The 12512-nt window shown below is 41.6% G+C and overlaps 2 protein-coding genes across 2 annotated transcripts in view; one reads left to right on the forward strand and one right to left on the reverse strand.

Annotated features, from left to right (window-relative positions):
- LOC146977901 (flotillin-1) overlaps positions 1–12512 on the reverse strand; it is a 364493-nt gene that overhangs the window by 162233 nt on the left and 189748 nt on the right. The window lies entirely within an intron of this gene.
- LOC146977902 (nuclear GTPase SLIP-GC-like) overlaps positions 1–12512 on the forward strand; it is a 47413-nt gene that overhangs the window by 10424 nt on the left and 24477 nt on the right. Inside the window, exons 4-8 of the mRNA XM_085790530.1 lie at positions 2464–2545; positions 2733–2949; positions 3048–3287; positions 7339–7545; positions 7654–7829. Coding sequence (XP_085646656.1) covers positions 2464–2545; positions 2733–2949; positions 3048–3287; positions 7339–7545; positions 7654–7829 — 922 coding nt within the window. The remainder of the gene's footprint in view (positions 1–2463; positions 2546–2732; positions 2950–3047; positions 3288–7338; positions 7546–7653; positions 7830–12512) is intronic.

Here is a 12512-nt window from a genome sequence, read left to right on the forward strand (position 1 = left end):
CAAGGCAACTCGTAACTCGTGTTTTTCCGACCTGTGAAGTCATACCAGTTCGATCTGGTACGAGTTCACGGGTCGGAAGTTACGAGTGGCCGTTATAGTGACTTTCACAGGTAAAACAGGTCGGAAAAACACGAGTGGGTTGACTGGAACGCTACAAAGTCGTAAGTTGTGACTTGAAGCTGTAATTTACGGTTTCAAAAGCCTGCCTGGAACGCAGCATTAGCCAAAACGACCGGATCGCTTACTTCTGCTTTAAGGTGAAAATGTAGCATGGCCGCGGGAAAATCCTGCTCAGGTCCATTTTCAGTGTACGTTATTTATTTTCAGTTATTCAACTGTTCGGAAAAAAGCCTTTTGTCACTCCGTCTCTTCCACACACCACTGATCCAAACAGCTGATGGCGGAGTGATACAGCACTTTGCAGAGCATGCCTGTGTGAGCAAGTTGGTTAATTGCAGATAAAGGGAGTTAGGGAGAGAAGTCTAAGGCCGAATTCCGATTCTCCCCTTAGCCCTAGCCCTTGGCCCTAACCCTTAGTTTTGCGCGTTCACGTGAAGTGGTAGGGGTGTCCCAATTCTGGTTCAGACGAGGGTTAGGGGGAAGTGGTAGGGCTATCTCGCCCTCGAAACGGAGATTTTTCAGGGGCACACTACGGACCGAGGGCTATGGCAAGTTTCCCAGAATGCATCTTGCGGCAACCGGCAGCTGATTTATTTCTCACTGTAGCGCTGTTATTACGTCATTTTGTTAAGTTTTAATATTTTTTCATGCGAGAAAGTAGCTGTTTAGATCCCCAATGTGCGGTCGGTTTATCCACATGAGGCTGTTTAGACGTTTGCTCCGATGTTTTTCGGAGAAGTGAAGCTCCACGTTGGAGCCTCCACCTGTGGAGCAGATCAACGGCTCGTCACAGAGACACCACCCCGTCCGGAGAGCTCGTCAGCCGGCCAACCTCCCGACCTCGTCCCGGTAGAAAAGACGGACGCTAATTAACTTACCCGCAGGGTTTTAAAGGTTTACCGCCGCGTAGTTACATTCTTTTTAGTAGATAAATGCTCATCTCATTGATGAAATGTAACAATTGTTGCATTAATTTGTTTGAATTAAAAGTGAAGCTTCATGTGTTTTGGACACAGAAGCAGCACTGGGGGATCTGTAGCCTATACAGAAATCACCACATTTACATCAATAAATAAATGTTTTACAATGAACCGATCATTCTTCACTAAATTTTATTTTATTTTATTAAGTTAACGTGGTTCTGAATAGAGGATTTGTGGCAAAAGCTCGTCACGTCTGCTTATATGAAAGCCAGCAGAGACTACTGATGACGCATGTGATTGTTGAAGTGGTGTCCCAATTCGTAGGGGTTGACTTTCAACCCTACTCCTTGTAGCTCCGTTTCAAGGGCAAGGGTTAAGGGCTAGGGGTAGGGGTAGGGATGAAAAATAGAATCGGAATTGGGCCTTAGTAATTTGACATATTTGAGCATTTTATTTAAAAAAAAGAAAGAATAATAACGCTATAGTTACTCTTCCTGGTAATTAATTACTCTTACCATGTAGTAACTCCGTTACTAACTCAGTTACTTTTGGGGGAAAGTAACTAGTAACTATAATTAATTACTTTTTTTTAAGTAAGGTGCCCAACACTGATTAAAGGAGACTTATTATGGAAGTGCCACTTTTTGAAAGCTCTTTAACATATATGTAGGTGGCTGCCTTCTGGACCCCAAAATGTGATAATTGACAAATAAATCAGTAATTTTCAGGCTCCTGAGGTCGAAATCCATGTGGTTTTACGAGCGGTTCCCTCAGTTGTCATCCAATGATGTCATTAGTTTTCTAAATACCACTCCTACCTGTGAGTAGAGGTACCTGTAGAAGGGGACGGGGTGACCAGTGGTTTATTTGCATTTAAAGGGACAGGGTCTGAAACCAGCCGTTCTGAACAGGGCTGTTTAGAGAGGATGAAAAGAGCTGTGATGTTTGATCCTCAGGGTATTTTGACCGAAGCATATCACAGACAAAGGGGTAGAATATGTCTCCTTTAAAGCCAAGTTTTAATCCTGTGAGAGGCACACGCAGCAAACCTTTGTCTTTGTTTTAATTCTTTCCTCCTTTTTTTTAAATAAAAAAATTCAATAAGGAAAGAGAAAGCTGGATCATCTGGACGAGTCAAGCAAACTCCATTCACCAGCCAGGAAACGACAATCCAGCAAAGAGCATACGGTGGATATGTCATACTCAGGTATTTTTTTTTATTATTTTCTAAACGGTGGCAACCTACAGCCATCTATGGGTTTATGAAATTCTTTTCCTTGGTAAATAGTGCTTTTTCACTGATTCAGGTCTGTGAACATGTCAAGCAGTCAACAGCATTGTTACTAATCTGTATCAATCATTGTGAATAACCTTGACCCACTATTCATGATTCTATAACTTTTAACTTTTACTTTGCTAGCAACCATACTGTTTGAGGTGAAAAAGACAATGGACAATGTCGAGGATAAACTTTCAAGCACAACGTTCAGTGAATTCCTGGAGTAAGTATAGAGTTTCCAAATTTTTGTTTACAATGCATTTGGAAATAAATTGATATGATCGTTTTTTTCTTCCGAAATTAGCGTGAGTTATAAAACAAATGTCTTCCTGATTTTGATACACTATTCAATGTTTGTATATTTTCCAAATAAATATACAACTTCACACATTTACATTCTTGTACAACAGGACTAAAATCTGCAAGTTGAAGACAGACAAGAGGGAGCAGGTTGGTGTGTTTGGTAAAACTGGAGCTGGAAAGAGCTCTCTGATAAATGCTGTCATTGGTAAGAAGAATCTTCTGCCCACTGGAACTATCAAGGCATGTACCACAGTCATGATTAAAGTGGAGGCCAACACGAAAAACTCAGAGTATGAGGCAGAAATTGAGTTCATTACAACAAAGGTAAATTTAGCTGAGTTTGTTTTTGACTTGACTTGTTGATAATGAAATGATATCTAATATTAAAAAAAACTAAAACATCATTATTTTACTGGTTATAGGACTGGGAAGATGAGGTCTGGTCCTACTATACTATTCATAAGAATAATTCAGATAAAGAAGAAGAAAATGAGAACGATGGTGATGGTGATGATGATGATGACACTGTTGAAAAGATGTCAGCATTGTATGGAGAAGAATGGAGAAACATTTCCCCAGAAAACTGCATGGAGGGCAAATATTTCAATGAAGATATCTCAGAATTTCTCCAGGGAGAGAAGAAGATTTTAAGAAATGACTCGGTAAGATGCAAACAAACAAACAAACAGCATATTTACAGTCTTCTGACCAAACAGGCCACACATTTTAATGTCCAAGGTTTTAATTGTCAGTCATAATGGCAGGATTTTTTATGTCACTTTATTTTTTCATAAAAATGTGGATCTTGCTAAATGCATTCATCTACGTTCCATTATCTTTTCCTAGTTCTATTTTAAAGACATGTATGCACCTTAAACTAAGGGTAGGGACACTAATATGCATTAATTAAGCATTAATAAATACCGAATTCTTAATTTATAACATATGAATACTCATTAGTATGTAGTTTATAAACACAGTTAAAAATGTTTTACTCATCATTGATAAGCACTGAGTATTCATGTGTTATAAATGATGAATTCAGTATTTAATGCTTAATAGTATGTACTTATTATAAAGTGTTACCCCTCATTCAAATGTTAACTTCTGTCTCTACTTCAGGTTTATTATCTGTTGATCTAATTTAAAAGTTTTGCCTTTGTTGTTCCTTTAATTATTAAGTTCCTTACTTGCTCTTCTTCTTACTAGGTGGGTGAGTATATGAAAAAAAAAAAAAAAACCTAACCCTAAAGAAATTCTAACAAAAGGTTTCTCAGCTGTTTTTTTTAACCCATTTAGACCGGGACAGCATTACCGCATTTCTACCATTAAAACCGGGGGCGCTGTTGCGTCATTCTACCTTTCAAACCGGGAAAGCGGATACAGAGGGGATTTTGGATATCTCTTTTTATCACTCTGTAAATGAGAAAATACTGTCACCAGCCCTAAAAATTTGAATATCGCCATGTTTTTAGGACTAAAACATTGTATAAATCAGCCTATGAATGATATACCAACAAACCCCTCTGTAAAAACCTTCAGAATATATAGAAAGGGATCAAACTGGAAGGTTTGTTGTATGTAAGTGCTGCTGAAGTGGAGATTTCTAACTCAGAGTCTGAGGAAAAACTAATTTTGAGAAAACGGCCTTTAAAGACTTGTACTGTAAAATTACATAGATTGCTAATGTAAATCGTACTTTCATGATTTGTTGCGGATACTGAGGAATTTTGGAGCGTACATAATTGTTCAGGAGAGAGAGAGCTTTACAATGACACCTGACATGACATGGGTCAGACAACAGACACAGCACAGTATGTCAGTAGCATGTTAACTTGTGGTGAATTTAGGAGAAATCTACTGTCGAGAGAGACAAAATGAAGTAAAATAACCACCTTGATGTGGATTTTCTACCTTTTTTTAAAAAACTTTTCTGAAAGAATACACGTTAACTCATTGAGTGCCAACCACGTCATTTCTCGTTTTTCGTTCCCATGCGTTGAGTGCCAAAAACGTAATTTTACGTTTTTTGCTTTTTTTAAAAAAAAAATATGAAAATACACTTTAACACACCTTTATGTGTAAATTTGGGGACTCTACGACGAGCAGAACTGAAATTGATGACGATCAAAAACTCATGACAGCTCACAATCTGGAAGTTTTTATCATAACTCGGCTTTTGCAAACGGAGTTCTGCATGTGGATGCCGAACAGGAAGCTCTCAGCCGACAGTCCCGCCCGGTCTTCATCTGGAGCAACACCGTGTCCTCCCCAAGGTCCTCCCGCGGTAAAATGTGATGATCCCTCGGTCAAAGCAGACCGGCATCACCGACCCGTACCACAGACGGACCGCGACCACCGGTGGGGCCGGTGTTCCTGAGCCGCTGTGGCCCAGAGACCATCACGTTCCGCGGCGAGAGGCTGTGACACGGCACGGTGCGTCTGTGTTATTGTTGTTTAGTGGCGCCCCCCCGCCCCCGATGGTGGTTTTGTGAATAGAACAACTATTGTTGTATATATTTATCTTACACGAGCCCGAGCCCTTTGATCCAGAAATGCGAGTGTCAGAAGAGCGACAGATACAAACAGAGCACCTTTCATAATAGACGCTCTATCTCCCTTTCTAGAAAAAAAGCAGGGATTTTGGTGAAACACAGCCATGTTTAGCTTGACTTTTCTCAGGAACAGAGGCACGTAGAAACAAACGGTTCGTGGCCATTTGAAGCATAAAGTTTCACCTTTCAAATGAAAGAAAAACTTTGGAAAGGAGCGCGGCACTCAATGAGTTAAGAAAGAAAAATAGCCAAAAATCTCAAAATTTATCATTGCATGAAAAAACAGGGTTTTTGTCGCTAGTGTCTCGCATTTATCCCAACTCTTTCATTATTTGACCTATATTGGTGTCTAACCCCATGTTTTTTGGGTCTATGAATCCACTGGACTTGTCTAAATTGTTCTAACAAGATTACATACTTACTTAGAGTACCACACAGTTCTAATGAATTTATTCCTATTGGAATGGGTGGTTGACATGTGGTAGAAAGGGCCTATAACTAAAAAAAAAACAAAAAAAACATTAATTCTATGATGGAAATTGTGCACTGTAGTGGTATTTGTATTTTCTTGTAACATTTTGCACACAGATCCACCATTACACTGCAGTAAAGCAATAGAACGATAGACTAGAGAGACAAGACACTGACAATAGAAGAGGGCGACAGCGGCTCAGGGGGGTAGAGTGGGTTGTCCAATTGGTGGTTAGAATCCCGCTCTCTCCCAGTCTCTGTCATAGTGTCCTTGGGCAAGACACCTTGCCTCGTGTGAATGTGTATGAATGATCGCGGTGGTGGTTGGAGGGGCCATTTGGTGCAAAATGGCAGCCATGTTTCCATCAGACTGCCCCAGGGCAGCTGTGGCTACAGTCAAAGTTTACCACTGTGAATGTGTATGAATGAATAATGGTTACTGTAAGCACTTTGGGTATCGGGTATAGAAAAACGCTATATGTAATCCCAAAATAACAAGAGAGACAGAATAGAAAGACAAGACACAGACAATAGAAGAACAAGAGAGACAGATTAGAGCAGTGGTTCTTTTTTAGTCATTCCCCACTTTGAACAAGCCCCTTGCCCCCGTCGCCCCAACAAAAATCTTGACAAATTACTTCAAATTATTTTAAATTTATTGAACTTACTAGCACCAAGTAGCCTATAGGCTATTAGTCATATTTGATTGTCAAAATTGTCAAAATCAAAAACATCAAGTGGCCGTTATAGTGACTTTCACAGGCAACAGGTCGGAGAAACGCGAGTTGTGGGTTGCCTGGAACTCTACAAAGTCGTAAGTCGTGACTTGAAGCCGTAACTTACGGTTTCAAAAGCCTGCCTGGAACGCAGCATTAGCCAAAACGACCGGATCGCTTACTCCTGCTTTAAGGTAAATTTTACTTATTTTTCGCATAAATGTGCTTGTAACCAATTGCCTTAATATATAATAATGCTTGGAATCACTTATCATACAAAGGAGTAATGGTCATTTTAAGGCAATATTTGAATTTTTAGGGGTGGTGACAGTATTTTCTCATTTACAGAGTGACCAAAGGTACCTTTACCTAAGGTAAAGGTAAAGGTACCTTTACCTTTAAAAAGAGATATCGAAAATCCCCTCTGTAAAACCTTCTGACTCTAGTATGTCAACAAAATAAAATAAGAATTTTGAAAGGGGCTTTATCCATTGTTCAGTTTTCGGTTCTGGAAATGTATGCAAATGAGTGCATATTTAATTAGATATTGCTTCATTTACATATTTAAACATAAAATTTGACAAAACTTGTAATACAAAAAATATTTGTCTTAATGTGAGTGATAAACTTGGGAAGTTTCATGGTGATATCTGTTAGTTAAAAAATGTACCCTATTCACCTTGGGTGTCTCCCCAGGCTTCCAACCCATCTTGGACGCCATATTGAAAATGACACCTTTCTAGTGGTCAAACTTTGGTAAACTTTTAGTATATTATTAAGGACATCTAATACTATTTTTTTTGAAAGCTGAGAAACCTTTTGTTAGATTTTTTTTGGGGTCAAGTCATATTTGCACCGGACTATACCCCATCCTGTTCTGATTTGTGTATGCAGTGTATAAAACATTTAGAATGTGCATCAAAATAAAATCATCATTGATTGTTTTGCTTTATTTAATCATTTTATCACAGGCTGAAAATCTATCTGCACAATTAATCAAATACACAAGAACTGCCTCAGACATGGAAGACGGCAAAGACATAAAGAAGTGGTACTGGCCGCTGGTGAAGTGTGTGACTGTCAAGGTGCCTCATAATGATCTTCTCCAGCATGTCACACTTGTGGATCTTCCTGGAAATGGGGACTGTGACAAGAACCGAAATAAAATGTGGAAACAGGTCATTTTTTCCCCCATAGATTGCTGTTTATACTGTGACATCATGTTATTACAAAGACTGATAATTGAATAAATCACTCATAATCATCTTTTTGTTTTGCCACTTCAGATTGTACAAAGCTGTTCTACTGTGTGGATTGTCACTGATATCAATCGAGCAGCATCAGATTATGAAGCGTGGGACATCCTGCGACATGTCAGTAGCCTCATTGGAAATGGTGGCGAGTGTCAGCGCATTGACTTTATCTGCACCATGTCTGAAGTGAATGTAGATCCAGACAATAGGTAAGTAATTTAAGATCACAACAAGTTCTCATCAATTAATCATCAATCAAAGTCAAAGTATCCATAGTAGGGGTTGCACAGACTTGTCGACTAGTCGACTTTACTGCTTCACAATGACGTTTTGAGTAGGGCTGCAAAAACTAATCGATAAAATCGATAAAAATCGATTATTAAATTTGTTGGCAACGAATTTCATTATCGATTCGTTGGGTAGCGATTAACTTGGCCCAGAGCCAGGGGAAAAAAAGAAAATATTTCGTATCTTTACCCGTGTCCAAAACAGTCAGCAGCAGCAGCAGTCATCCAGCTCCAATAATCCACTAATATTATTTCCGTTTACATCGCGTTCCTGGCGGCCAGCCTGTTTAATTCATTTGCATCATGTAAAAAAAAAAAAGACGTGTTTTTAGCGGCGGCAACAGCCGTGTTTCTGATCAACCGGACCTGTGTTGTTCCACCGTGTTGTTTACTCCCGGTCCAACGTCACTTCCACACGGACACGGTCCGTGGTGTGTCACGGACTGTCTGGACCGGTGGTCTGGACTCGGTACCAGCAGCAGAGAGGCTTCACCGTCTCCTCTGTCAGCCTCTCTTGTCAGGACACTGAAGCTAAAGCTAAAGCTAACGTTAGCTAAAACTTCTTTCTTATTTTTCACACAATGCAAATGAATGAAGCACGCTGGCCACGAGGAACGCGATGCAAACGGGAATAATATGGATTATAAAACTGTTGATGTTTGATGACTGCTGCTGCTGACTGATTTGGACACCTGGAGTAAAGGTAAGAAATATTTCTTTGAGGTTTGATCAGCTGTTCCTCTGCTCAGAGCTCGGTGTGTGGAGGACTCAGATTAGAGATTTGATCATCATTTACCCGTCTTATTTTATGGTGATGGGCACTATTACAGTTAATACCGATGTTTACATCAGATCGCTGCTGTGTGTGTGTGACCGGAGGGTCCAGCCTGTCCCCCCGCGGTGACTGGTGTTTATCACGGTGTGATTACGTGGGCCGGTCGGGGAAGCGGCTGTGAGCCAAACTGAAAACTGTCGGAGTAACGTCAGGTTGTTGTCGGTTGATCCGGTGAATGATGAATCGAAGAAATAATCGACAGATTAATCGATTATCAAAATAATCATTAGTTGCAGCCCTAGTTTTGAGCTTGACGTCGACTAGTTGACTAGATCATGTGACAGTACAAGAGTAGTGGCTTGAAACAACAGCTGAGTGCGCTGAATGAAAAAAATACGAGCGCCGTCAAGCTGGATAGAACAAGATCGTACCAGACAGGAAGTCGGGCACAGAAAAGGCGAGCGAATCCGGTCAATTTTCAAAATAAAATAAATGATGATTAAGTTTGCTGTCCGTCTATAAATATTTGTCAGTTGCATCTGCACACAAGACACACATCCATACATACAGTGCTAGAGACAGACCTGTGTGTGTGGAAAACCGAGCAGCTACAGACGGGTCGATGTTTTACCGGCGCGGAGAGAGCAGGAGAAGCAGCTGCTGAGAGCAGCCAAGCGCGGCGAGCCTGTGAGGCGCTGCGCTTCCGCGGGCAGTGTGTCGGGCTGCCGGCAATTAAAATAAAATAAAAAAAACTCTGCTCATATTGACAGCTTTATGTCGCGCACAACAACAACAACCAACAACAGCAACAACTAACCAGGAAAAACAAAAACTGTGATTGAAACTGTGACGAGCAGGACTGTGATGGTGACGAGCAGTGTGCGAAATACTCATCAATATTCGGGGGGGTCCTTAACTCGCGGTGGTTGCGCAATAACGTTTTTTCTTTTTCTTTTTATACAGTGGCCTATACAATAAGCCAAGACAATCAGCCTATAGCCTTGTGTTTCCATTACCCCTTGAAATGCGCAAAACCTAAATATCGAAATTAAAAACTGGTAATGGAAACATCTACATTTCGAAAAAACTCTCAAATATCGCAAAAAAGTTTTTATGCTCTCATGAGGTGGTTTTTGAGACGTATCGATACAAACGTGTATCGCAAAAGTGTAATGGAAACACTTTTTTCGCTTTTCTACACATCACCGGCCTCACCGGAGTTGTGTGTGTCCACGCTGTGTTGGTTTATGTAACTTGAGGGGACAAATGGACCACATAATTGTCATGCATTGCTGACCTGGGCATTGTTTCTCATTAAATTAGAAAAACCTTTCCTATCATTCCCCTTTTACGTGCATGGTTGAAGGAGACTGGCTCGCATCCAGGCTCCCACTCCCTCCTGCGCAGAAATGTCACCTTATGGCACATAAACCAGTACGGGTGTGTGGACACAACCACCTATGTTGTCAGCACCTCATCAACGCTGGTGTTTAAAAGGCTCTGTTCTTTCTGCAGTCAGGTTAAAGCGCACATCCACCGTGTTGGTAAACAAATAATCCCTCTATATCAACGGAGGCAACAGTGCTTGATCAGCTTGGGTTGGAGGTGGTGTGAGTGCGGGCCAGCGGGGGACAGAGGGGGGAGCATACGTCAGTCCGACTGCCCACAAGTCCGACGGCTCATTTCTCCGACTACCCATTCTACAGTGTTGAGGTTAGGTTTAGGGTAAGGTTAAGGGTTAGGGCTACTTAAGTCGGAGAAATGGGAGGTCGGACTGATGACGCAAAAATAAAGAAATGTATGGTCGGAGTCGGAGAAATGGGTGGTCGGAGAAATGGGTAGTCGGACAGACGTCATGCGCCCGGACAGAGGAGGGGGCATTCGGGCTTCAGCGCGGTACGGAACAACTGGCCCGTGTGAGTGCGTCCTTATTTGTGGCCGCTGCCAGCGCCACACGGGCTTTGCCTTTCAGCAATCAAGCGCTGTTTTTGTCTTTGTTAAAAACAATAACAGCAACAGCTGTAGGAAGCTGAGATCGCTGTGCCGTCACCACAGAAACGCAAGACGCATTACGGCTCATTCGCAAAATACCTTTCAATGGAAACACCCGCAAATAGCAATTGCACTTTTTCGAAGTTTCAGAAATATCGCTTTTATTTTGCGAAAATCTGTAATGGAAACGCAGCACACACACGCACACACTTAATGATTTGTAAATGCACGTTGTTTTATAAAAAAGGAGAGGCAAAATTGTGCATTACAATGCAGAAAGTAATTGACAAATACAAGCCGATAATTAAAATAAATAAAAGACAATAATTGCCACCACACTGGCGCACTTAATGAATAAATGCCAGGTATAGGAGACTGGCGCACGATCAGTGCAATGCAGAAACGAATAGACAATAAATAAAATAATTAAAATGAATGAAAGACTAATTGACACCAAACTTGTGCATTCAAATAACAATCAACTGTATAAATCGGAGACTGTCGTGCAATCAGTGCACTTTAACGAGATCCCCAGCCTGCACTATGACTAATCATGTAACCTTATTTAACCATCCATCTAGCAAAAACACAGCTTTGAACACATTCACAAATCACATTCGTATAACAGGCCATCACGAAAATGAAAAAGAACAGACAAATAGCTAACAACAGGCGGGTTCAGTCCATATGAAGCAGGCTGGCCTCTTACCTTAAGTTAAAATAGACCAAATGTGCCTTTTCTCGACTTCTCGTACTTACTGTCCTGGTTTCCAGGAGGAAGAGAGGCGATGTCCTGCTTTAATCCAGCTTCTGACGAATGGAACCGGGTCGAATTTGTCCAGAGGGGGTCTGTTGAGGTCCAGAAACAGGAGTGAAGACAGGCTTTCTTCGCGCAACCTGTTGCGCGTCTGGCTGTCCGTGTTATTAACAGCGGAAAAGCCTCGTTCGCACTCAGGTGAAGTGGGGAGATACGTGCGACTTGCAATGCAAAGTCTTTCCAATGTTTTCCCCGGTGCAGTGCCCTGTAATTTCCAGTCTCGAAACTGCTCCACGGCCTCTCTGGTTGGTTCTCCAAGCGCTTTCGCGAGGCTGTGTACTTCTGGTTCGCCAAACAAGATCAAGTCCTCCTGCGCTCCTGGCCAAAAACGCTTGTCAAGGGCTTTGAGCATAAGGACCAAACTGGACTCCGGCAATCGCTTAGTTAGAGACACAATCACCAATTCGTAAAACTGATTACTGTTTATTTTCGCCCTGCTTTCACGCAGCTCTACACCCTTGAAACGTCCAGATGAGACGGTCTGTGCAGCCTTCTTGGTTGACTTTCCTCCGCCAGACGTCTTCATGCTCGTCAAAACATTGATAGTTTGTTGGATGGCTAGACTTGAATCCACGAGTGACATTTCTCTTTTCTGCAGCTTGAGGGACAGGCTCTGGAGTTCACGCAGGATATCTTTCATCACAGCCAAATCTTCCACAAATCCAGAGTTAGCCAGGTGCTTCAGAAGTCCCTTGTATTTTTGTCTGTCAAGATCATTGCGTGACGTGTCCTCACCGGCTGTTTTGAAATGGAGTGCGAGTGCGGGGAAATCTTTCCACACTGCTTTCACTGTATTAAAGCTGCTGGCAACCCATCTGATGGTGAATATTTGACCTATTCTCAGTATTTCGATGTCAAGCTCGGCCGCTGCTTCTCTAAGCAATCTGGCGTTCCTGGCTGACTGGCTGTAGAGTGAATATAATTTCGAAATAAAAATCTCAAACTGATTAGTGCCAGGCGCTTGTTTCAGAGCATCTTTGACAGCCAGTTCTAATCTGTGCGCTAGGCAGTGAACAGACTG

This window comes from Trachurus japonicus, chromosome 11 (assembly GCF_045865225.1).
Source record: "Trachurus japonicus isolate A0001 chromosome 11, Traja_1.0".
Taxonomy (NCBI): domain Eukaryota; kingdom Metazoa; phylum Chordata; class Actinopteri; order Carangiformes; family Carangidae; genus Trachurus; species Trachurus japonicus.